Source organism: Ascaphus truei, chromosome 4 (genome assembly GCF_040206685.1).
Source record: "Ascaphus truei isolate aAscTru1 chromosome 4, aAscTru1.hap1, whole genome shotgun sequence".
NCBI lineage: Eukaryota > Metazoa > Chordata > Amphibia > Anura > Ascaphidae > Ascaphus > Ascaphus truei.
The window spans coordinates 329,801,941-329,827,089 of NC_134486.1; the positions used below are offsets into that span (position 1 = coordinate 329,801,941).

At 40.5% G+C, this 25,149-nt stretch overlaps 1 protein-coding gene across 3 annotated transcripts in view; it reads right to left on the bottom strand.

Annotated features, from left to right (window-relative positions):
- The window catches only part of COL19A1 (collagen type XIX alpha 1 chain), a 622,544-nt gene that overhangs the window by 90,911 nt on the left and 506,484 nt on the right, over positions 1-25,149 (bottom strand). For all 3 annotated transcript variants that reach the window (XM_075598080.1, XM_075598081.1, XM_075598082.1), the window contains exons 36-42: positions 23,588-23,641; positions 18,694-18,747; positions 18,002-18,046; positions 6,021-6,071; positions 5,888-5,929; positions 3,662-3,688; positions 64-117 (exon numbers count right to left, since the gene is read on the bottom strand). In XM_075598080.1, the coding sequence (XP_075454195.1) occupies positions 64-117; positions 3,662-3,688; positions 5,888-5,929; positions 6,021-6,071; positions 18,002-18,046; positions 18,694-18,747; positions 23,588-23,641 (327 nt within the window). The remainder of the gene's footprint in view (positions 1-63; positions 118-3,661; positions 3,689-5,887; positions 5,930-6,020; positions 6,072-18,001; positions 18,047-18,693; positions 18,748-23,587; positions 23,642-25,149) is intronic.

The following is a 25,149-nucleotide window of genomic DNA, read 5'->3' on the forward strand; positions in this document are numbered from 1 at the left end:
AGTTGCAAGAAGCAAGATGAAAGAAACATTAGAATAACAAGCAGAAGAAAAAGTTATCCTGACCTTTTCCCCTGGGAGCCCTTCCAGTCCTGGTAATCCCATTAGACCGGGTTCTCCCTAGAACAAAGTGCTTTTACAATGTAACACTTCATAGATGAAGTTGATAACAAACAAATATATTTTTACATTGAAAAAAAAAAAAAGAAGAAAACAACATACATTTGTTAAGTGTATTTGGCTACTTAATATATTCAACATTTGGAAAGAGAAAGAAAGAAAGAAAGAAAGAAAGAAAGAAAGAAAGATAGAAAGAAAGATAGAAAGAAAGATAGAAAGAAAGAAAGAAAGAAAGAAAGAAAGAAAGAACACATGCTTTATATCATATATTCTTTCCTGGTAAAATATTTGATAAATAAATAAATATAACAGTGGCTTGAATGACTTTTTTAATTATTCTCATACACGTTTATTACACAATAAACAAAAACGTGTAAAGGTTATCTGAAGCAAAATATAAATGCTATAAAAGTCCATTTTCGGATGCAGGATTGGAAGAAACAAAATTGATGGTCCTGTGCAACAACATCTATGAATAATTTCCCCATTGGTCCATTAAAAGGTATAAAATGTATAAAGGATTCACTTTTTCTCCAGGACAAATAGGTGTAATAAAACACTGTAATAATGCGGTGTTAACATACTGCATCACCCAAAGCGTGGGATAAGAGGGCATCAAAGTTCCTTGAATTATGATGTGAACACATGCTACCTCAGAACAGAAATAGGAAAGGCAGTGAAGCGTGATTTCATTTTTATCTCTACCTAAGCAAAGCAATTATTCCTATTTATTTTCACTTGAAAATAAGGTTAAGTTAAATAAACTCTACAACACTCCTGCTTGTAAGCGGACGAGTAAGGATTTTAGGTAGTAGTAAAAATACAATTAAGACAATTTTGGTGACTGATTCAATTAAAGATGCTTTAGCATTATTCTTAAACTGCTATAGAAAGTCCTCTTCCAATGATGGCAGTACAACCATATAAGATATATATAAAAAAAAAACTCAACGTCATATACAGGTATCTTATATATTGTTGCACTGCCGTCATCGGAAGAGAAATACACACATACATACTGTATATACACACATCAATTACATTTTTTATTATTCTCATGCACCTTCATAAAAACAATTGAAAAAGAAACGTGTAAAGGTTATCTGAAGCAAAATATTAATTATGTAAAAATCAATTTTTCGACAGAAAAGTTCAGGAAAAAAAGAATGTATTGTTCATACAAACATTAATAAATAGATATTATTAATAAATGAATCAGCAAATTGTGTTTTTGATGTACAATAGTTGTAAGGACTATTTATTAAGTTTATTATTGACTAACAACACTGGGGCAAAGAATTATGCCAGCTTTATCATAGAAAACAGATCTATTGCTTCCAATGTTTTTTGATGTTTTGTCCACTTTTGCTCCAGGTTTTTGATAAAGAGACTTCAAAGGAGTCAATTTATCAAAGTTTCCCAGCGGCGAAACTGGGATAAAAGCAACACCAGATTTAAATGTAGAACATGAACCAATGTTATATTTTTCTTTTCCTTTCAATGGAAGGAGAAAAAAAAACTTCTATGTATCATCTTTATATTATCTATAAAATGTACCGCAACCTCTAAAGAATCTAGGCTGCAAAAGGCAGACACTATAGCACTAAAATAAACCTACTGGTGGCTATAACGCTGGAATAACAGATCATCAAACTGTAAGTGTTCTTTTAATTATTTTTATGCTTTGCTTGCCTGTGTGTTCAATTGCTCAGATTTTTCATTTTAATTTGCAAGAACACCAGGTGCCTCGGAGTTGGTATTCTAACATGAAGAGGATAAGATTTACACTCATACAGTAGTTCAGGTGGCTAGCGTGTAAAATATCTTATTGCTGCTTCCTTATGTTACAAGCAATTCCATTTTTGGAAAAGAGGTATTATTCTCTTCATCCATGATACCCTATCAGTTTTAGAGGTTCTAAAAAAAAATTATATAAAAAGTCCAAAAACATCTTGGTTGAAAGGCAAATGTAATTTTTAGCAACAGACAAATATGATCTCATTGTAGTTTAAAAAACAAAACAAAACTGTGCATCTATATTTTTACTATATTACCTGCACAACCGACAGCTACTGTATAGTAACATGTAAAGGCATTATCATGCACTGGATAATGTAAATGTAGCCCTGGCTGATTTTGGGTTATATGTCTGTCCTCCTCCTGGCAGTAATCCCTAGTAAGGGTAGGTTTCCAGGAGTAATCATGGGTTTTCCCACACCTTGCAGCTCATTGAGTCAGAGAAGGTAGTGCAATCAGACCTCTTGTCCAATCAGGGGCAAGGGGCTGGTTCTTACTGGAACTGACTTAAGGAGCTGCATTTCCTCAATTTAGCAGTTGTGCCTCTACCTTGATAGAGGCGTAGTCCACCCCACCTAGTTCGCAGGGCTCTGCTTACTGTGGGCCCCCTCTTAGGGGAGAGGAAGGGAGACTATTCCCCTTACCCTACCAGATGGTAAGGGAAGAGCAAGCACTGCTACTGGTGGCTGGCGGCCGCGAGTGTAGGTCCAGGGGCATCCTAAAGGAGAAGACCTGAGTGGTAGAGAATGGATTCGGTGTAAGCTGTACACTGCATTGATTGAGAGAATAAAGATCATCTGTTCACAAGATCCTTGCCTGAGATTGAAATCTATCAGAATTGGGAAGAGGTAATTCTCCTGCAGAGATTTCTCCCCCCATCTCTGGGGGCTGCAAGAGATGGAGGCGTTGTCACTGTGAGTATGATTTGGGCAAGACCCCAGAAGTCTGTCCTGACCTCCCCTCATAACACCAGGCGGGAGCCCCAGTGCCCCCTGTTACCAGCATGTCTGCACCACACTACCATGATTAACCAGGGCAGCTTTCCCAAGGATAGACTCTATGGGCCTCATGCAGAGAGCATCGTTATTTCAAAACTCGCCATTTTTTGTTCAATTTCGCGCAGAAAACGGCAGAAAATGGCGAGTTACGAAAAACGCGCCAATTTTTTTTTCCTATGTCTAAAACTCGCCTCGCGGCTGGCGAGAACCTCCATCTCGCCATTTTTAAAACTCTCCGAATGCAGAGAGGTGCGAACGGCATGTAGCGGTTATTCGTGCCAAAAAATGGCGCGATTCTCGCATTTTTGCCGCGCCATGAAAAGATGGCAAGATGGCGCTCGCCGCCTATAGTAAAGGGGAAAAAAAAGGCGCAAATTTGTTTTTACACGTTTCTGAAGCGCGCATCTCGCCAATTTAAACTCGCCACACGCATCCATGTTAAACATAGCAGAATTCGCACTTTTCTGCATATGGAGAATAAAACTCTCCAAAAAAGCTACTTTTTATGAAATTCGCCAATTTTAAAATTCTATGCTCTCTGCATGAGGCCCTATATGAGATTTGGTGGGGGAAACAGGGTTACATAAACATGAACTGAAAATACTAAACACCATGCAAAATGTTTTGGTAAAAATATATTTTTGCTTGGTTAGGTAACATCTATCGGCCTGTTTATTTATCTTTCTGGATGTGTATTCTACTGAAAATATTGCATTATCATGGCATTGGAATATGTAGAGGTTACATACCATGGGGCCTTGGTCACCCTTTGGACCCTAAGATACAAATAGAAAATGGTAACATAAAATCAATGAAGAAAAGTCAGTCTGGTATAAAAAATGAATGGCACGCATATATTATATAAATTATCATTCAATAATAATGGGTCTTAAACAGGGATCACTTTTTCCCATTGACAGTTAATCTGTATTGTGAAACAGAACACTTAATGTTACTGTACTTAATGTTGTTGTGACATTTATTTCACAGCTTTATTATTTTGGGCTAAATGGAAGTACAGGCATACCCTACTTTAAGGACACTCACTTTAAGTACACTCGCGAGTAAGGACATATCGCCCAATAGGCAAACGGCACTTTGCGCATGCGCTTGTCAGCACGTCCTGAACAACAATACCGGCTCCCTACCTGTACCGAAGCTGTGTGCAAGTGGGGAGACTATAGAGCCTGTTACACATGCGTTATTTACATCAGTTATGCACGTATATGACGATTGCAATACAGTACATCATCGATAAGTGGGGAAAAGGTGGTGCTTCACTTTAACTACATTTTCACTTTACATACATGCTCCGGTCCCATTGCGTACGTTAATGCGGGGTATGCCTGTACTTGCAAAAAGTAATATAATAGTATGTGTTGTACATGAATTAATAGAAAGGAGAAGGATGTATAATAATCGCTGTATTACATTGCCTTCATTACAAATGTAAAGATTTCTGGTAAATATCTGTTCAATGGGGGAATTTTATTGTGTATTTACTTATATAGTGCCAGCCAATGCAACATGAGCTTTACAGAGACATTATACAAGCCATAGTACAGTAATAATAATACACTAATAATACAGTAATATATTTCAACATAGTATCAGTGCATAAAAGTTGACACTGGGGGATAGGAGTATTTGCCCCAAAGATATTATAATCTGACTACTGTGTTGGAAGAAAAAGGGAGCAGATGGAAGCGCAAATGGTATAGTGCAAGGTTAAGTGGGTAAATGTGTATACAATGGGTTATGTGGAAATGTTGTCTTTGTAAAGGACACTTTTCAGATGGGCCTTGAAGATAGGGAGAGACGGAGCTTGACAGATAGGAAGGGGAAGAGAGCTCCAGTGGTTGGGGCCAGTATGAAAGAGAGAGTTTCCAGGTGAGACAGATCTGTAGAGACGCATTGGGACAATGAGAAAGCAGCTTCGACGAGCAGAGGAGGTAAGAACGTACATAGCAGAGGGATATCAGGGCCGAAATATAAGGGGCAGAGGAGTGAAGGAGCATTAAAGGAGAGGTGGAAAATGTGGTTGAGTCTGGGATTACTTCCAGACACCTGTTATGGATTCTTTAAATCAACCACCAAGTCACACAATATATAGAAAGTGCAGCTTCTTATGACATTGCAGAGTATTGTTGTTACATTTCCACCCCCACACAAGAATTATGTAGAAACAACACAAGATACTGGGCACACATACCGAGTGAGACTCATTCTAATCAATTCTATTTGAGCTGTAAAAAAAAGTGTTGTTTTTTGTGTCACCAATATTTTCATGCCTGACCTCAAATGATAACATCCATAATCTTTGCTTAATTGAAGGTTTCCGTACTTTCACCATTTTTAGTAGAACCTTTAATTTAACTGTAAATTTCCTCCTCTTGCCTCTGTCAATTTCAATCATCGCCTACGTGGATTTTCATGTATTTAAAACGAAATAGTAACTGTCTATTCAGTTTCAGTTACTTGCACTTACTCTTACACATGTGGAAATAAAGACTGGTCCATTAGTAATTCAGTGGTAGTTATTAAAGCAGTATTGTATTGGGCATGTGGGAACATTACTGAGACTCCTTTTCCCCAGTGTCATTTTTTATGTATGATGCACACAGTGATAATAATCTTCCCTGTACTATGTCTTGTATAATGTCTCTGTAAAGCTCATGTTGCACTGGCTTGCCCTATATAATTTAAATAATTACATGATACAATACCCCCATTGAACAAATATTTACCAGAAAGGTTTACATTTTTAATGAAGGCACTGTGGTACAGGGATTATAATACCTCCTTCTTCTTTTTAATAAAAAGTTTACAACACGTTCTATTCTGGAAATCTGTAAAGATGTATGTTGTAGTTGGAACATATGTTTTAAGCCTGACACAAATGGGAGCATTATCGCCATGAATATAAGTTTACTATTGACTGTACATCAACTATATAATAAATCTGAAAAACTTACAGAAGGACCGGGGGGCCCAGGATATCCGGCAGTAGCACCCGCCTACAAAATATATACATGAGTTATTTAAATGCTGTACAAAACATTCTGATTTAGTTATTTAAGCACAGTCATAATTGCTTTAACAACATACCTGTAACTTATATAAGCTGCCCATCCCATTTCTTTCCGTAATGGGCACACCCTTTAGAACAGAACACACAGTGTTATATTTTCAAATGATCATTCTCATGCGCATTTTATTTCATCATTAAAAGTCAAAATCTAAATATGAAAAGCATGCTATGCACCGTTACAAGAAGTTGGGCCAATGTACGATGGCCTCAAAAGCAGCTTGTTTGGGGCCAAATTATAATACAGAAGTATAATTGTAAATTGCGCTTGTTTGCATCCATCAGTCTCTTAAGAGTGTTAACGCAGAATTACGTTTCTAACCAAAAAATGTATTTGATGCAACATGGATGTTTCAGTATATAGGTTAACAAAATATAAAAAAAATGTCAGTATGGCCAACAAATAATATTACACTCATTATTTATATCTACTAATACTTGTTAAAAATAAAAACATAAATAAAAACATAATTAAATTGAAATTCTAACAATCAGATATTTAACATTACGCATGAGTCAATAATACTTTCAAACAACAGATGATAGATCGTATGTATAAAGCCTTCATACGTACGAAGCACATTTTATGAAGGTATGTGTTACTTTTTAGCACGGAAATTTTGACACACAAATAATGTAAATATAATCTTAGGCTATAACCCCTGGGTGTTTTGGAATTAGCTTAAAATAATTTACCATGCATTCCCTAATGTTATTTCAAAACCGATTGAGATACTTCACATATAATTATACTGCGTTAAAATGTATGTGTTTTTGCCATTATTTCAGTCCACTTCAAACATAATTTAAACTGCCCCTTCAGTGAGAGCGTTAAGCGTGCCTGACTAAGGGCCTTCTCCAATACGATCCTAAGACTGCCATTTACTTGATCAGTCAGTTTTCACTAATCGTGGAATGATAACCCACTTCCGATCATATTGAACGAGGCCCTAAATAATATGCTTGAAATATATGAAACAAACATTTGTAACGTGGCATGATAAAACTTGACAAGATGCATGGAAATTGCAACAGAAAACCGACATATATAACTCACACTCCCACCTCATGCACTCTTCCCTTAACCTTTTTTTTAAAATCACATTTATTTCATGAAAAAGTTTGTATATTGTAAAACGGTGAAAATGACATTCCCACTTTCCTCTGCTAGCACACCGGCTTGCATTCTGCAGTCTGTTTTGCCACGTGTCCAAGGTAAGGCTAATATTACTTTCTCGTGTAAGACCGACAAGGCATTTAGCGTAACTATATTTAGGTTGGAAATACAAACATTTGGTCCAAGTTCACACAAACCCAGAGCAGTATGTTATCCAATTATACTTTTAAACTTTTTTTTTCAGCAAGTTGTACGCAACTTGCTGAAAAACATTTTTTTATTTTTTATTCCCCTTTCAAGACAAATATATTGCACTTCACAATGGTTATGACCGATTGCTTTTCTTGCAGACGTTTTTGCAGATTGTGCTTTTCTTTTTCTTTTGACATCCTTCTATTATGCATGTCATCCACATTTCTGGATGGTTAATTCCTCTTTTAGGTACTGGCAAACTGCCACAGCCAATCGTGAACTAACAGTCAGACTTTGATTTACTATTTTATAGATATATGAACAAATTGGATTTGGAAAAAAAAAAAGAACTGTTCGGTACTTTAAACATAAAAATTAATATTCAGTACCCCTGACTCCAAAGATAGATCTTTTACACCTGATTTAAATATGGATTCATAAACTATATACAATATTACATATAAGAATATGTCAGGAAACTGTGCAGCAGATAACATAGTTTAGGTTGGCAAGTTCTGCATACAGATGTAGCAGCCGTTATTGCTCCCGCTGGCGTGCTGCAGTGGGACACACAACGCACTAGCAGGCGCAAACGTCATCGTAAATGCGTTAGCCGGGCGCCAGCGAGTGCAATAACTCCTGCTACATCTGGATCTAGACCCTTTCTCTTACTTGTATCTATAGTTAACCAAGCAACTGTAAATTATAAGGCCTAAAGGTTGATAAATCAAAACGTTGACGTTACAGACGCTTAACACCAATTTTATTTATCAACCAATTCACTAAAGCCATATTGCCAGGGGTAAAGCAGCAATAAAAGGCTTTTTATCATGGCGATACGTCAGGGTTATGTTTACCGCAGCATATGCAAATGAGTAATTCATGTAAAAATACTTATTTGCCTGCTATTCACTAAATTCGGATACCTGGCGACTAATGCCCAAACATATTGCCAGTTTTTAATTCCCGACCACGGGCTGGTGTTAAGCCCAACTTGCCTTTGTACAGTATATATGTAGCCCCGAGGTAAATTTAAACTCCCTGACCTCCCTCCGGGCTTACCGGGTGGTCGCGGGTGCCGTCGGAGGCAGCGGTGGACCCGCCGGCACTTCACGAGGGTGGGGGCCAGTGAAGGGAGCGCTCGGCATTCCTGGAGGTCCGGGCGGCTCCGAGAGCAGGGTGCCGCCATCAGCCGTTAGGTCGCGCATGCGCGGTAGCAGGCAGGCGCAGGGAAGGCCCCAAATAGGTCGCGCATGCGCAGAGAGGGGTAGAAAGTTAAGGCAGCCCCAGAGAGATCGCGCGAGGGCAGGACAGGGAAAAGAGGAGTTGAGGCGGCCATTAGGCGTTCGCGCATGCGCGGGAGAAGCGCGCACGCGGCCCCAGTGTTTAGGCAGCCCCCTGGGAACTACAATTCCCAGGAGGCTCAGGGAGACAGGCATCAGGTGCCTGAGTGTGGCCAATAGGGCTGGAGGAAGCTCAGCCCGGGAATATAGATACATTTCCCGGGCTTGGGAGAGTCAGTCAGGAAGAGGCAGAGGAAGGAGTAGGAAGGGTGTAGGGAGCGAGTGGCTCCTGCATCAGGTAAGGGTTCTCCTTAGGTACCCAGGCAGGCCCCAATTCCCGGTAAGGGCAGGGGGTAACTGAAGAGGGACGGCCCTAGATAAGGAGGTTACCCTTAGGTGCGGAAGGTGCAGTTTGGCAGTGCCACAGCGGATAGGGCTGTGCGCACTGGCAATTAGGCACAGCGTGCGAGCAGTGGATTTGCTGCGGGTTCCAGTGAATGGTGTGTATCGTTCTGTGTGTGTTGCTGCATGTGCTGGGCGCAGTGTGTGCAGCGTGTGTGGATGTCTGCAGGCTGACAGTGTGAGCTGTGTGTCTGCTGCAGACTGTTAGCTAGTTAATAGCTAGTTGTTAGTGAGACAGATAGCTAGGGGAGGGGGGGCAGGTTATTGTTCCACAGGCCCTAGGAGTTTTCCCCAAGCCATCCCAGGTTGCGGTTCATCAGGGACAGGCCCTAGGTTAGGGTCCCTGTCACGTTAGGGATAGATAGGGATAGCGGCGGTTGCTGTTCCCGTGCGACGGTGGTATTACCGAGAGACGGTTGCTGTTCCCGGGAAGCGGTGGGACCCTCGTTGGGGTCCACGGAGAGAAGTACCTGGATAGGATCAGACGGACGTCTGACCCTTTTAGAAGTGTGTTGCGGTCCCGAGCATCGGAGTGCTCGGAAGGTACCTCAGAAGTATATAAGTGCACCAACTGGGCCCTAGCTTAATTTAGTGACTGCGCAGTCACCCACGACCTACGTAGGAGTACGGGACATTGGGTGTGGGGGATCACAGCACACTGGGTGGGAACACCAGACATTGGGCTGAGGTGATGCGGATAGAGCATCAGGTTATGTTATGTTATGTTATGTGATGTGTGACATGTCGTGTTAGTAAAGTGTTAGTATTTTATCTATAAGTGTTATTGTATTTCTTACCCAGGGCTATCTTTCATAACGGGGATCCTGGGTAAGTGGAGGCGCTGCACCAGGTAATGGTAAGGGTTTCCCCAGGCACCCAGCTAGCGGAGGCTCAGATCTCCTGGAGCCACAGGTGTTATGCAGTTACCAGTAGTCCCTTAGAGCAGGTGTGTTGCGGGGAAAGGAACCGGTTAGACCACGAGGGGCCAATGTGAGATTGGGTGGGTCGGCCGGTTCACAAAAAGGGCTACATATAATAGCCAACTGAGAATACTTGATAAGAATACATAATATTAGTAGCCCACGTGGGTTGACCATGAACAGCTAGCAGCTTGGTATTCTACAGGCATAATATTTGTTTATGGATGCTATATGGAATACTATATATGGTATGGTATAGTATAGTATGGATGTCATGCTTTTTGTGTTTTATTTATAGGATGTTTATGCTGCATGTTCACCCTTTGGTGTCTGAAGGCATTCCTTTGCATTGGCAGCCTCAGGTATCAAAGGGGTTAAATATGTGTCTGCCATACGATTGTAAGAAATTCTATTACATAACCCAATGGTAGAAAAATGTGATATCTCTCACTCCCCACAATTGCATCACTAGCCTTGATTATCAGGCTGTTATATCATATTTGTATCGCTAGGGCTTTTAACATAATTTTCATGTGTGCAAATGAGATTAATATTTCTACCTACAGCTCAACCCCGTTATAACGAGATCCGTTACAACGCGAAATCCACGTATAACGCGATGCAAGTGTGGCTCCCAATTTTCGTATATTTATGAAAACTTTACAACACGATTATTGGTATCTTAAATACTTTATTGTTCAATGCATACAATTGTACATTATTTCTAACGCGATCCGCTTATAACGCGATGTGATTCTTTGGGTCCCAAGCACAGCGTTATAAGGGGGTTGAGTTGTATTTGAAAAGAAATAATTCTTAGTAATTTCTGCGGCAGTTCAAAAAAAAAATACTGCTTGCAAACCTAATTTTTAACATTGCCCAACTTTAATGCAGCATTTTCTACCTATGAATGCTGACCCTAGTCTTCATGCTTACATCCTCTTTTGAAACAGTTTTAATAGAATATAATAAAGCAAACACTTGGATAAACAGAATGTAGTTGGCTTTAATGCAGCAGCGTCTTATTCTTCTTATTACTGGATTTCCCAGTGGTAGTATCCAGGTACAGTAGTTCAACATTGTGAACCCAGTCATTTTCAGTTTAGTGCACTTACATTTATTGAAGTTCATCAATAAGAAAGAAGCTGAGTATTGAAAAAATAACTTCATTATATGGTCACAACAAAACTCAACCGATTGGTAAACGATACTGTACAAGATGCAATTCGGGCAAATCATCCCTTTCTTAAGGATGTGGACTCAGTATTACTTTATAATTTCCTATTGCAGGGATAGATTTCTAGAGAACAAACATTACTAGCGTAGCCTAGATATTCTGACTTCTATTTTGGGTTGCCAGGCCTTCGGTTTTACCCAGACATGTACTCTTTTCAGGGTCCTATGAAAGCATCCAGGGGAACTATTGTCAAACAAGTTCTGTGTCAAGTATTTCACTGGTGCAGTCAGCAGGGCCCTAAAAAAGAGCCTGAAACTAGACACTAAGACTCAGTCTGTACTGAATGTAAGTTACAGTACCACCCTCATTGGCTGAAAGAGGCATGAGAAGGTGCTTGCTATCAATTACTGCTATGATGAGAAAATGCATGCCCCCTAATGTAATGTGTTATATGGCGTGAAAAATTATTTTACATGAATTTCAATGTTGTGGTGGTAATTGGCAGCCTCCCTTTTTCCGTCCTGTGCAGCCTCACGTTCGCTCACCCTTCACCTTCTTCTGTCCCCTCCAAGCATCCTCCACTCCCTCTTTCTTTCACCCTTTGCAGCCCTGTCCAATCACCCTTTGCTCTCATCTCTATTTACCTTCCATTACTCCCTCCTTTCACCCTCCACTGCCCCTTCAATTACTCTCCTCTGCCACATCCAACAGCTTCCACTACCACTATTTTTGATCATCAGCTCTCCCTCCATTTACCCTCTGATTCCTCTTCTTCCACCCTCCATGGCCCTCTCTGATTACCCCATGCAGCCTCCCACCAGTTACCCTCAGCAGCCTCCTTCCAACTACCTTCCACAAGCTGCTTCTTCCATCCTCTGCTATGTCCCAAACTTTCCCCCTCTGTTCACCTCTCCTACCATCCTCCCCCCTCCCATTTGAACCAGCTTACAGATAGCTCTGGGGCATCTCAAACCTGGACCTACGACCTCCTTTCACATTACTGTTGGAAGTACTATCATTCACCCAGTAGCCCAAGCACGCTGCCTTGGGGTCACACTCAACTCCTCTCCCACATTCTCCTCTCACGTTCAAAACATATCTAAAACCTGTTGTTTTTTCCTCCGCAATATTACAAAGATATGCTCTTTCTTCTGTTACTCTCATTCTCTCCTGTCTCGATTATTGTAACCTCCTGCTGTCCGGCCTTCCTGCCTCTCACCTGTCTCCCCTACAATCTATCCTAAATGCTGCTGCCAGAATCACTCCTAAATCTGTCTCAGTATCTCCCATGCTGAAATCACTCTCTTGGCTTCCTATCAAATCCCGCATCTCGCACTCAATTATCCTCATCACTTTTAAAGCTTTACACTCTTCTGCCTCTCCTTACATCTCAACCCTAATTTCTCACTATGCACCATCCCGACGCTTGCGTTCTGCTCAAGGATGCCTTCTCTCTACCCCCTTTGTATCTAAAGCCCTGTCCCGCCTTGAACCTTTCTCACTGACTGCCCCACACCTCTGGAAAGCCCTTCCCCTCAATACCCGACTAGCACCCTCTCTATCCACCTTTAAGACACTCTTGCTTAAAGAAGCATATGAGTAGCACAGTAGCTAATAATATACACATGATACATAAAGCTAGGCCCCCTGCAGACACACTTGCCAGAATGCCCTCCTACTGTATCTGTATGTTCTTCCTACCTACCACTTAGATTGTAAGCTCTTTGGAGCAGGGACTCCTCTTCCTTAATGTTACTTTTATGTCTGAAGCACTTATTCCCATGTTTGTTATTTGTATTATTTGTTATTTATATGAGTGTCATGTTTATTACTCCTGTGAAGCGCTATGTACATAAATAAGCGCTATATAAATAAAAACATACATACATACATACATATATAGCCTGGAGCTCCCGTGGCTCCTGGAGACCCCCCTCCCCTTGGTGAGCTCGAACGCGGGTGCCGAAAACCCCGACGGCTACTTCCAAGGGTGGGGGCTGGAGCAGGGAGCAGCGCGGCTTCTCCTGCCTGCGGCCGGTTGCCGGGGACGCGATCGGGCCGTTGCTAAGGCCGCGATCGCGTCTCTAAGGTCCCGGTGGCCGAACAGGCAGGGCGCCGCCATTGAAGACAGCGTTGCGCATGCGCAGGGACGCGTAGGCGCAGGGAAAGCCCCGAGATTAGGGATAGCTCGCGCGAGAGCTCAGAGAAGGTACAGGCAGCCCGGGAAAGCTTGCGCACGTGCAGGGCAGGGGAGGGAAAGCCCGCGAACCCCTAGCCTATCAGGGAAGGCTCTGAGCTGCGACTACATATCCCATGAGCCTCTGTATGCCCCATGTGACACCAGGGAGCCAATTGGGCTTAGGAAGCCTGAGGAAAAGGGATACATTTGGCGGGCTTACAGGCAGAACAGATTAGCTGTGAGTCAGAGCAGTCAGAGACCGGAGCAGCCCAAGGAAGGAGGTAGGGTACAGGAGTGGTGGACTCGCTGTACTAGGCCAGCACCCCTTGGGACTGAGGTAGCTTATACTCTGAGAGATAGAGAGAGAGAGTGTTGCCAGGAATTACTCTAGAGAGAGGGACCCTGCCACTCAGGTTAACCAGTTGGAGCAGGGGATAGAGAGGGAAGGCAGGGCACGGGGAGCGAGTACAGCTCCTGCGGCCCTATAGGAACCTGCACCCCAGATATGCCCCAACTCCCCAAGGTAGTGGGATAATTGCTGAGGGAGGCCCAAGATAGGGACGCTGCCCTTAGTTTAGAGTGCTGCCTTGTCAGGTCTGACAGGCAGGCACCTAGTTGACAGCACGTTGGCTGTCAGCATTAGTGAGGCTGTAGGGACGTGGGTAGTTAGGGGAGTGGGGCTGGTCCTTACCCCTTTAGGCCCATAGGAGTTTCCCAAGCCACCACAGGTTGCTGCACCATAGGGATGGCCCATAGTGTAGCACGTGCCACTTAGATAGATAGGGACACAGCGGCTGCTGCTGTTCCTGTGGAAGCGGTTGGACCCACGTTGGGGTCCACAGAGACTGTTCCGGAGTGGGACCGCTCTAGCGGTCCACGTGCAAGGAGTTCGGTTGGAGGATCAGAAGGAGGCATCGCCCGACTGATCCTTTGTGAAGTTGCTGATCTGAGTACCGGAGTGCTCGGCAGGTATCTGATCATATGTGCACCACCGGGCCCTTAGCTTAACTGTGACTGCGCAGTCACCCATTGACTCTCTGCAAGAGTGCGGGACATTGGGTGGGGTTTCTCTGGACACTGGGTGGGCTCAATTAGTGTTGGGGAAGCGTCCTGCGTGACGTAGTAGGTGTCTCCTCTAAAGAGGGACACAGGTTATGTTATGCATGTGTATGGTATTACATGTTAGTAAAGTATTCGTTAGTATAATCACTGTGTATGTGTTTATTGAGATTGTCCTGCGAGGAACCACTCCCCCTCTGGTGGGAGCCATCGCAGGTGGAGGCGCTGCATCGTTCGTTATTGTAAGTATTATCCCTAGTGTAATTGCCCCAGGTTTCCCCGTGGCGGAAGCTCAACCCTCCTGTGAGCCAACAGGTATGCACCACACCGAGTAACAATATATGTTCCTGCACCCACACAGTAGAATCTGCGATTGGGGGGGGGATATACCCGTTACACATACATACATACATACATACATACATACATACCTGCTCAGCCTGGCTCCAGGTAGGAAACATTCTATTTTGTGTGTGTCTGTCACTGGCAGACTTTGTTAGTGCCACTGTGTGTGTCGTTCACTGTCAGTGTGTATCTGTCATTATGTTTATGTGCCAGTGTTTATCTGTGACTGTACAGTATGTCATGTGTGTTTCTATCACTGTTTATACGTGGTCTTTGTAATTGCTATGTGCTATACATGTCACTTTTACACTCACCCTAATTTGTGTTAACATTCTACAGTAATTAAAAAGTAAATTAATATTTGATGCAGTAAACCTGTATATTGTTGGTGTGTAGCTACAGTATAATGTAATTCATATTTCCCAGAGAGTAGATTAGGGTTAACATAAAGCACTGATACTGCATAATGTTTAGTAGTCTATGTGCAAGTGGTAGAGATATTTACTTTAATTTAAAAACAGCAAAGATTGATAAGTGATAGAAAATGTAAGAACTACACTCATGGCTATTGCACTCAATAGCCTGCACTCATGGCTATTGTCCCACACCCAGTCACTCCTACCACCCATTGTGGCCAAGCACTGCCATCTACAGCACTTATTCCCTCACCTACTGTCTCTGTAAATTCCCCTCAATCCTTAGATTGTAAGCTCTTCGGGGCAGGGATTTACTTTCCTATTGTCTGATTTTGCTGCACTTATTATATTATTATAATTCCCTGTACTGTATTATTTGTGAAGCGCTGAGTACACTTTTGGCGCTATTTAAATAAAGGCATACAATAGAACTAAAATGTAATGGGTATCTTTTCTATGCACGGACATAATGAATAATAATATCATAGGGCCAAGATAGGTTTTTTTTTTGGGGGGGGGGGGTAAAAGTACCCCCATGGTAGATGACATAAATTACAAGATAATCTATATTGAATTTATACTACAGTTTGGAAACTGCTGTATTTTGTTGAATGAAGACTGATAAAAACCCTATACACAACTCAGATCCACAATTCAGATCCACAGTTCAGTGCCACAACTCAGATCCACTGACATCGTTTTTTCTTCACTGCCTCCTATGTGTCTAGAAAAAGTGCTACTGTACAAGGAATGTGAGATGACAAAGGAGCCCAAAAGGCACAACGGGCCTAGGTTGCCTTGAAAAATCCACATTATAACAATGAATTAATCATACACTACTTGTAAAGAAAAAAAAAAGTGTTACTATAATGGTCATGATAAAAAAACATTTTTTACATGACAATGTTTAGGAGGAAATGGTGCAGTTAACAGTGATATTGATCTGCAATATTTCTAATCAGGTAAATACTGTAATATTATCGAAGTTACGCAATGTAAAGGGAGAGAGCAGACGACGGAACTGTTGAACCATATCTAACAAAGCAATGGCATCTATTGACTATCTTAATGACTAATTACATCTGACTAATAAAGCCTACTTGGGAAATAAAAACTAATCTATACAAATAGATTTAACAGTTGATTAGCGTGTAATGTTCATCTTAAAGATCCTCATTATTTTTTATATTACCCTGATATTAACAGAAGGTTATTATAGAAGCACAAGTAATGTGAGAAGAACATCCAGTATCCAGTTTGGCTATGGTTCCCAATTACTTTGTGATTGACATTAACTATAAAGTTGGTAATGCAAGCAGGTCACTATCTTCTTCAAGGCACCACATCTATAGGTAAACTGTTCTATGACAGGTGCCAAAGACGATGTGAGAAGGGAATGCTCTAAAACTCCCCCACTTAGGAGAAAATGAGGCTTCCATCAGATTAGATTGAAGGTGATAGGTACAGTATGTGATAAAGTACCCCTTAAAGGCAGCTGACAGAAAAAAAATGTTTAAATATTGTAGGGAAAACAATTTAAGCAATTTCTCACTTGATTTAGCAAAGTGCTTAAAATAATTCTCTCTATTACCCTAATGACACTTTTCACATTTACAGCTGAAGAATACGGCAATCTAAAAGTTTCTGCGATGTCAAGTGGAACTATGCTTATATAAAACCTGCATTATTTAAAGCTTATTGTCTAAAACACAATGACTGGCAGAAACAGGGGTTATTGCTGTTTAAATGAGTTTAAGAAACCATCAGTCTGTACAGGTGGTTGATAGAGAGTTGGCCCCTTAGTATTACTAACAGAATGTTTTTGTAGTGCTAAGACATCAATACTTTTCTTGTAAGCTGATGTGCTGAACCAACCTGAATTTAATGACAGAGGAAACAGTTGTGTCTGTGCTAGACACTTTTAGAATTAATGGTGTTTGTTTTGAAAGTGCAGTTCTAAGCAGGGCCAAGTTGCCATAAAGAAAGTGATATGTTTAATTGGATAAAACCAAGTGATTGATACGTTTGAATTTAATTTTTTTAATAAAACAAGTATGTTGAAATGATGCTTTGTTTTCCAACACAATGGGATATCTGAAAGAGGGATAGTCGGTGATCTTGTTTGCCACAAGCTCCCAATGTTAGGGTTATCAAATTATTTGCTACTACTTTCTGTCCTAGCACCAGGTTAGTACAACCTACCCTTAACTACAGGTTGCAAATACAAATAGTGCCTGGATATACTTAACACATATGTTTTAAATAAATACAACCTGTATACTGTACTTGCCTGAGGAAACAATAATCTAGTTTTAACATATGTAAACATATCACTGTCATTAGTTCAATTTAGTCTGTCTCGTATCTTAAATATTATTTATATAAATGGTTACTGAGAAGCCATTAAAGAAACTGATGTATTCAGCTGCAAATATATCCTCTGCAGTTACGCTTTCTTACATACACTGTAACATCCATCATGAATTAAGTAGAAATAGATGTTAGTCCAGTTGCGATATTGCAGAGTAAATGAGTACTTCAGCATTAGGTGATACCTTTTTAATTTGGACTAACAATTGATACTATAAGACAAGTTTTCAAGATTTCTCCTCTCTTCCTGACCTGAGGAAGAGAGAGAACTCTCGAAAGCTTGTCTTATAGTATCAATTGTTAGTCCAAATTAAAAAGGTATCACCTAATGCTGAAGTACTCATTTATACTGTAACAGTAATGTATACAGATCCATGCCATTAGTCATAACAATATTACCACACTTACCACGGGATTCAGTGGTTTACAATCTATCACATCTTAATTGCATATGGCCGTGTTGCATCTATTCTGCAGGAGGAGAAACTATATAACAAATACCCTATTGATTACTTCTATTAGAAAACGTAAAACCACTTACAGGAGGCCCAGGTGGTCCAGGTCTTCCAGGAGGACCCTCACTGCCCTGTGATTTTATGAGAAGTCAAACATTTGGTTTGGTTATTTCTATTTCTCTAAGTAATACATTTTTTTTGCAAAATGATAGAGCAGGATGTGTTTTACATTTGTCCCTCCCCCACAACAATTAATGACCTATGATTTTTTTTTTATATCAAATAGATTGGTGACATTTCACTGTAACTTCAGCCATGGCAGCATTCTGGAGTATTGTGCTATATGGTGGGTGCTAGGGTTATATCTGTTGATAACACTACTTTGACAATTTGTAGTACTCACTGTATAAGTTGTTTGTGGCCAGATTTACTATGAAACAGTGCAGAAGATTTCAACCATGATAGTATGGCCGGAGAGGATATACGGTAGTTCCTTATCAGAACATCAGGCAAGACCAGAGCTAAGGCTGGAGGTAGCCTGGTTTGCCCATTGAGGCGATTAAATAAAAGAATGTTAAAACACCATGTCCTTTTATTTCAAATAGAAATCGTTCTAGAATTCTAAAATCATTTAATGAAAACAAATGTACCAATACGAAAACACGTTTGATATATTCTAAGTATTTTTAAGAAGCACTAAAATGAATATTATTAAAAGGAAGGCTATTATGATGTGGTTGAATATGTATTGCTTGAAACGCATTACTTTTCCTCTTACCTTTTCTCCTCTAGACCCTCCTGGCCCTGGATGCCCAGGTCTACCAAACGGCCCCTGTAAAAATCGGGTAAATTAAGTTTGTAGACAACAATAAAAAGCTTTGCACAACAAATTTGCTTGGAAGAGTTGTACTTTTCGAGGTCGGCATAACCCAATTAAGTCTCCCAAGAAGCATCTTCCCTTCTCTGACTGATAAAACAGCTGCATCCTACTGATAAGCCTCACAAATTGAGAGTATACAATGCTGTTTGTGTTTTTTTTTTTTTTTTTTTTTACCTTGGCAGATCAAATGTAAAGACCCTACCTGGTGCATGGTGATACAGTGAGGCGTTTATTTTGCTGCTTGAATAGAAATGTACATATCATTACTATTTTTATTTTGCAAAAATGTCTGCAAAGACTTGCAAATTAAGAATATGTACAGTTAATTCTAACCGAAAAGAACAATGTTTTGGTCATGACTTATTAGTAAAATAAATCATCTAAACATGCATTTTATCCATGCTATGTCTATGGCAAATACTTTTAAGGCTCACAAACCCCATTTTGAACTGACCCGTCACCTTAAAAGCTTTTTATTATCTTGACTTTATATGGAGCCAGCATTTAGGTTTATAAATTCGCCCCTGAAACCGACTTCATTATTAACAAAATAATACCACCTGCTTGATCCCTAATTAATAAAAGACAACATAGGGGAATTGTTATCCAAATTGTAACAAGCATTAGTATTATTGGATGATGTAAGGTCTGCATTTCTAGTCAGAAATCTTGTCATTTTTCTTTGTGTTGATTAAATCTCTGCCTACAACATTGGCATCAAATGTAAGAAATACGATCTTAACTTTCTTCCATTTAATGCTTACAGCACCTGCCAAATATGATGCAACATTCTATCAAAGTCAGAAAGCAAATATCAGCAGTTTGATCTATAACCCTTTATAAGTGCTAACTATGCATGGATGATTCACAGCTACTGCCATCAAGGTGAAAACAACAGACAAAGCCCTAGGATCAGACAGTAAAAGCTGATCACAGTTCCAATGGGAAATAATTACACTGTTTAAGGCATAGGTGATGATACTTGTGTAACTTTTCATGGTGCGAAGTAAAACAGTAACATCAATAACATAGGTATTTTAAGTTAAGGAATACTTGAAGTCCATTTCATTCAATCTCCTTCTGAACTACAGAATTGAAGGTTAATGCTGAACCATTAGTGAGATAAACAGCAACACGAAAGCACTTAACATGCTATTGATAGTGAAAGAGGACATTGTATTCAGTGTTCCTCGCACATGCTTATAACTTTCCTATGTATAATTCTAATCCTGAGTAAATACAAAAATGTTCATTACTGTAATGCTCAACGATAGGGCAGGTTTCTTTTTTTTTATTCTGGAAGTTCCAATAATTTCTATATATAACTGAGGTATTTTTTTTTCTAATCAAGGCCTTCAAAATAGTTAGCAACCAGAAATGACAAAATGACTACTGGAATTTAGGGTGACCAGATTTCCCGGTTTAGCTGGGACAGTCCCGGTTTAATGTCCCAATTTTGTCAGGAGCAGACAGAGGATCAGGAGCTGCAGTGCAATGCATCCTCCATTAGGTTGCGGTGTGTGTGTAAGTGTGTGGGTGGGTAAGGAAGTGTATTGTGTGGGTGGGTAAGGAAGTGTATATGTGGGTTTATGTGGGTAAGTGTGTGTGTGTGTGGGGGGGAGATAGGTGTGTGGGTAAATGTGTGTGTGTGTGTGGGGGGGGGGTAACTAAGTGTGTGTGTGTGGTTAAGTGGATGTGTGTGGGGGGCGTTTAAGTGTTGGTGTGGGGGATAAGTGTGTGTGTCGGGGGGGGTACGTGTGTGTGTGTGTATGTTGGGGGTAAGTGTGTGTGTGTGTGTGTGGGGGGGGGTAAGTGTGTATGTGTGTGAGTAAGTGTGTATGTGTGGGGAGAAGAGCAAGAGAAGAAGAAGAGACGAGAGAAGAGGGAGACAGGAGAGAAGAGGGAGGGAGGAGGGGAAGAGACGGGAGAAAAGAGAGAAGAGATAGGGGAGAGAGAGGAGACGGGAGAGAGAGAAAGAGAAAAGGGAGGGCAGAAGGATAAGAATAGATGGAGAGAGAAGGAGGAGGGGGAGAGGGGGGAGGGAGAAGAGAGGGAGGGGAGATGATAGGGGAGGAAGAGGAAGAAGAGAGGGAGGGGGAATGATAGTGGAGAAGAGAAGAGACGGAGCAGAAGAGAAGAGATGGGAGAGAGAGAAAGGGGGGAGAGGAGACAGAAGAAAGGGAATAGGAAGGGCATAGGGAGGGAGAAGACGTGGAAAGGAGGAGAAGAGGGAATGGGGAGGGAGAGGAGAGAGAGAGGGCAGAGGGAGAATAGAGAGGGAGAAGAAGGGAGGAGTAGAAGAGTGAATGGGGAGTGGGAGGAGGGGAAGAGAGAGAGAGAGAGGAAGAGACAGAGAGAGGAAGAGACAGAGAAAGGAAGAGACAGAGAGAGGAAGAGACAGAGAGAGAGAGAGAGAGAGAGAGGAGACGGAGAAGACGAGGGGAGAGGGAGGAGGGAGAGCAGATGATAGGGGAGGGAGAGGGAGGAGGGGGAGAGGGATAAGGATAAGGGAGATGGAGAGGGGAGAAAAGAGGGAAGAAGAAGGAGAGATAGATAGATGGGGAGAGGGAGAAGGGAAGAGAGAGAGGGGGGGAGAGTGAGGGAGAGCTAAATAAATCAATAATGTAGCATAATTGGGGACGCTAGTAGACAAATACCATTATAATATTTATTTCTAAGTGATGTCATTTGCTTAGAAATATTTTTTTATGTGTCCGGTTCTTACTTTTGGAAATCTGGTCACCCTATGCTGGCTGCTACTCGAAACTTCAATGGATCCAAAGATGTTGGGCGCACACTCCACTCCTTTAAAAATGGTGATTGGTGCTCAAGCAGGAAAGCGAGAATCCCTGCAGAAATTGCACCATTGGCTTCATGACACTTTAAATGTCTATTTGACTTTGTCACAGAGTTTTTTGAATACCACATGCTATTAGTAACCAACATTGAAATGCAAATGATAAAGCTATTGAGATTAAGCCTTCCAACACTGCAGAACCTACGTTTTCAAGGACACGTCTGCATCTTTTTCATGACTATCCGGCTGATTGGGTGCTATCGCACAAAAATACCCATTGATTCCATTTGGGTTTTGTGTGAGATAGCCCTGGAACGGTGCTTTGCACTTTATAAAATAGGGGCCATAGGAACAAAAGGCCATGTTAACTAAAGGGTGCATCGCTTTAGCATCTCTTAACTCCCATTCAACTGAATGAGTTAGGGTGTACTAAAGCAGAATTGATGGCAGATCAGACCCATTTGCCCAACATAGTCTGCTAATTTCCCTATCCGATGTCAGACCTCATACCTATTAGATCCTCAGCTTCCTTTCTTCTTTAGGATAGCCTTGTGTCTATTCTAGGCAGTTCTGAATATCGTTCTAACCATTTTATTTATCTTACACTTCTGAAATGATTTTGCACAAATTAACCTTTTCATTGCCAAGCAATATTCTAAGGAGCAGAGACTATTAATGTGTGTGAGAAATTGTATCAGTAAAATGTAATAGACTCTTTCATTGTAGAAGGCACTGTACATTTCGGTTATTTCTTCGAATAAAATGTAATGCTACAATTGGAATCTTATCGAATTGAGGGTCTGCAACATAATGCAAAGCAAGAAACGGTAGCCGCGCAGCATTAAAGAAACTGATTTATAGTTTTCCTCTTATTGTTTAAATGAAACACATCAAACAGAACACTAATTAGTATTTGCTTGAATAGCATAACATGTTAACATTGTTTAGCAACGTGCCAAGTTAACTATAAGAACACAACGATCATTTAGTTTGCATTTGGTTTTCATCCACCCTTGGAAATAAATAGTAGCACAAGAACTACAGGCAGAGTCAATAAAAAGCACCTGAACTTAAAAATGCTTCTGTGATGAAAAGGGGCCTCTGAATAAAGGCAAAGTCCAGCCTGCTAGTGAGCAAGGCTCTCTCAAGACTTTGTGTGGTTATAGGTGGGGCACCAGCTGGATAAGAGCAAGCGCTACTTCACACGGCGAAGGTCTGGGTGGTGCTCTTGGGTGTCCCTACTGGAAGTCCCTGCTGCTGGCATGCTACCTTGTAGGTTATTTTGATCTGGGCATTACAAGTAACCGATGCAGGTTTCCCTGGCAGCCAGAGGGCCCAGGCACTAATTAGACCAGTGGAGTCCCTGTAAAGGCCTGATTTCCTGGTGACCATGACAGAGTGCCAGAGGTGCATGGCTCGTGTTGTGACAGCTCCTAAATGCTTCTGTGAATTTCTCAGAAGAGTTTATAACCATAAATACATTAGTCAGGAGTTTTACATACAAGAATATACAAAATGACTTTAATATAGAATATTTCATATTCTGACACAGAATGGATTGCGTTGACTTTTCATGCTTGACAGTGTCTATCTTATAAATATGAACTATTATACTGGACAGTTCGATCAGAGCACGTACCAGCACATGAAGAAGAAAATGAATCCAAGTAAACAAAATAATAAAGTAGCACTAAAAAACTGACCCAACATTTTAGTATTCAACATTTTGTCAATGCACATTCTTTGTTTAATTAAAAAATAACAAAAATCATCCAAGAACTTTGACAGCAATCTGGCAATGGATTGTCTCCATTTCATTTCTGTTTGTGCAATGTCGATCTTTATCATTGAAGTTAATATATACATACTCAATACTTTTGGAAAATAAACTAAAAGTTGCAAATAATTGATTTGATTGATTAACGAGGCCACAATAGGTGTTTGGCAATTGGAGAGCATTGAGCACAGTGCTAGTAGTCTGCATATAATACTTACAGGAGACCCAGGAGGTCCTATGACACCAGGTAGCCCAGGGGTACCTTGCATACCCTGAAAAATAAAAATATACATGAATATGTACTGTATGCTCTATACAAATAGAAGCTTGACAAAGAGGTCCAGGGCCTTAAAATGTAGTTTGAGATTTTCTGTGTATAGCAATATGTGTCTGTATGTAAAGACTTAAAGCAGCAAAACATGTGAAATAATGTTTTTTCTCTAAATAAATTAGTTCTGTAGGACTAGAAAATACTGATCTATATATATATATATATATATATAGATGTGTATATATAGATGTATATATATATATATGTATATGTATATGTATATGTATATGTATATATATATATATATATATATATATATATATATATATATATATATATATATATATATATATATATATTACACACTTTTCCCCCAACTCTTAATACCATTTTAATGAGTTTTAATATACCGAGCATCCTTTGATTCCTGTAGCAGGCTTTAACACCTCCCCAGCAGTGCAAGATCTTTGTTACACTTTCCTGTTTGTGATAAATTGTTTCTAATGTTCCCAGCAGTTTGAGCTGCAAACTGTAACAATAGTCAATGTTACCGTAGTAATATCTGAATACATTGTAGCTGCTGAGTTACACTGCCTGAACGATTGATTGAAACTGAAAGGTGGCCATATAGTTAGGCGCACAATCAGGATTTTTACAGATGTCTAACAGAAGAACAAAGGGAGGGGGGTAAGGAAGTGATCGACTAAACCATACTAATTGTGATGTGGAAAATAATCAACAAATGTAATCGATAATTATAAATGAAAGTAGGTGCAACTGTGAACTGAAAGTGAATCAGGGAAAAGATGAGGAGTACAAAGTGATTGTACACCAAAGAAAATTCACTTAAATGCACACTACCAATTTAAAATATAACTTTTAATACTATTATATACTTAAAACATATATTACCGATGGAAATGTGTAATAAAGGATAAAAATAAATTAAATCAAGTAACATATGCACCAAAATCACCTCTCGTGTATAAACACTCCTAAACACAGTTGAAAATGGAGTGTTAGAGGCTACAAAGGTGCAAACAGCCAGGGTGAGCAAACACGCCCACCACATCAGTGGCTAGCCCAATAGATGCATAAATGAAGTTACCAGTAGGGATGGAACACTATACTAGCCTTAAATAGATGGTAAATCCAGGTGGTTAATACCAATGTGCATGAAGAACCATTCCCTCACTGTTAAACTATTGTTATATATTGGGCTATACAGAAGAACTGACTGACAAACACTGTTTTAAAACAGCCCCATAATGGAGGCTGATGACATCATCACGCGCCCAACGCACGTTTCCCTCCTATTACAGAGCTTTGTCGGGGACAATAGTTTAACAGTGAGGGAATGGTTCTTCATGCACATTGGTATTAACCACCTGGATTTACCATCTATTTAAGGCTAGTATAGTGTTCCATCCCTACTGGTAACTTCATTTATGCATCTATTGGGCTAGCCACTGATTTGGTGGGCTTGTTTGCTCACCCTGGCTGTTTGTT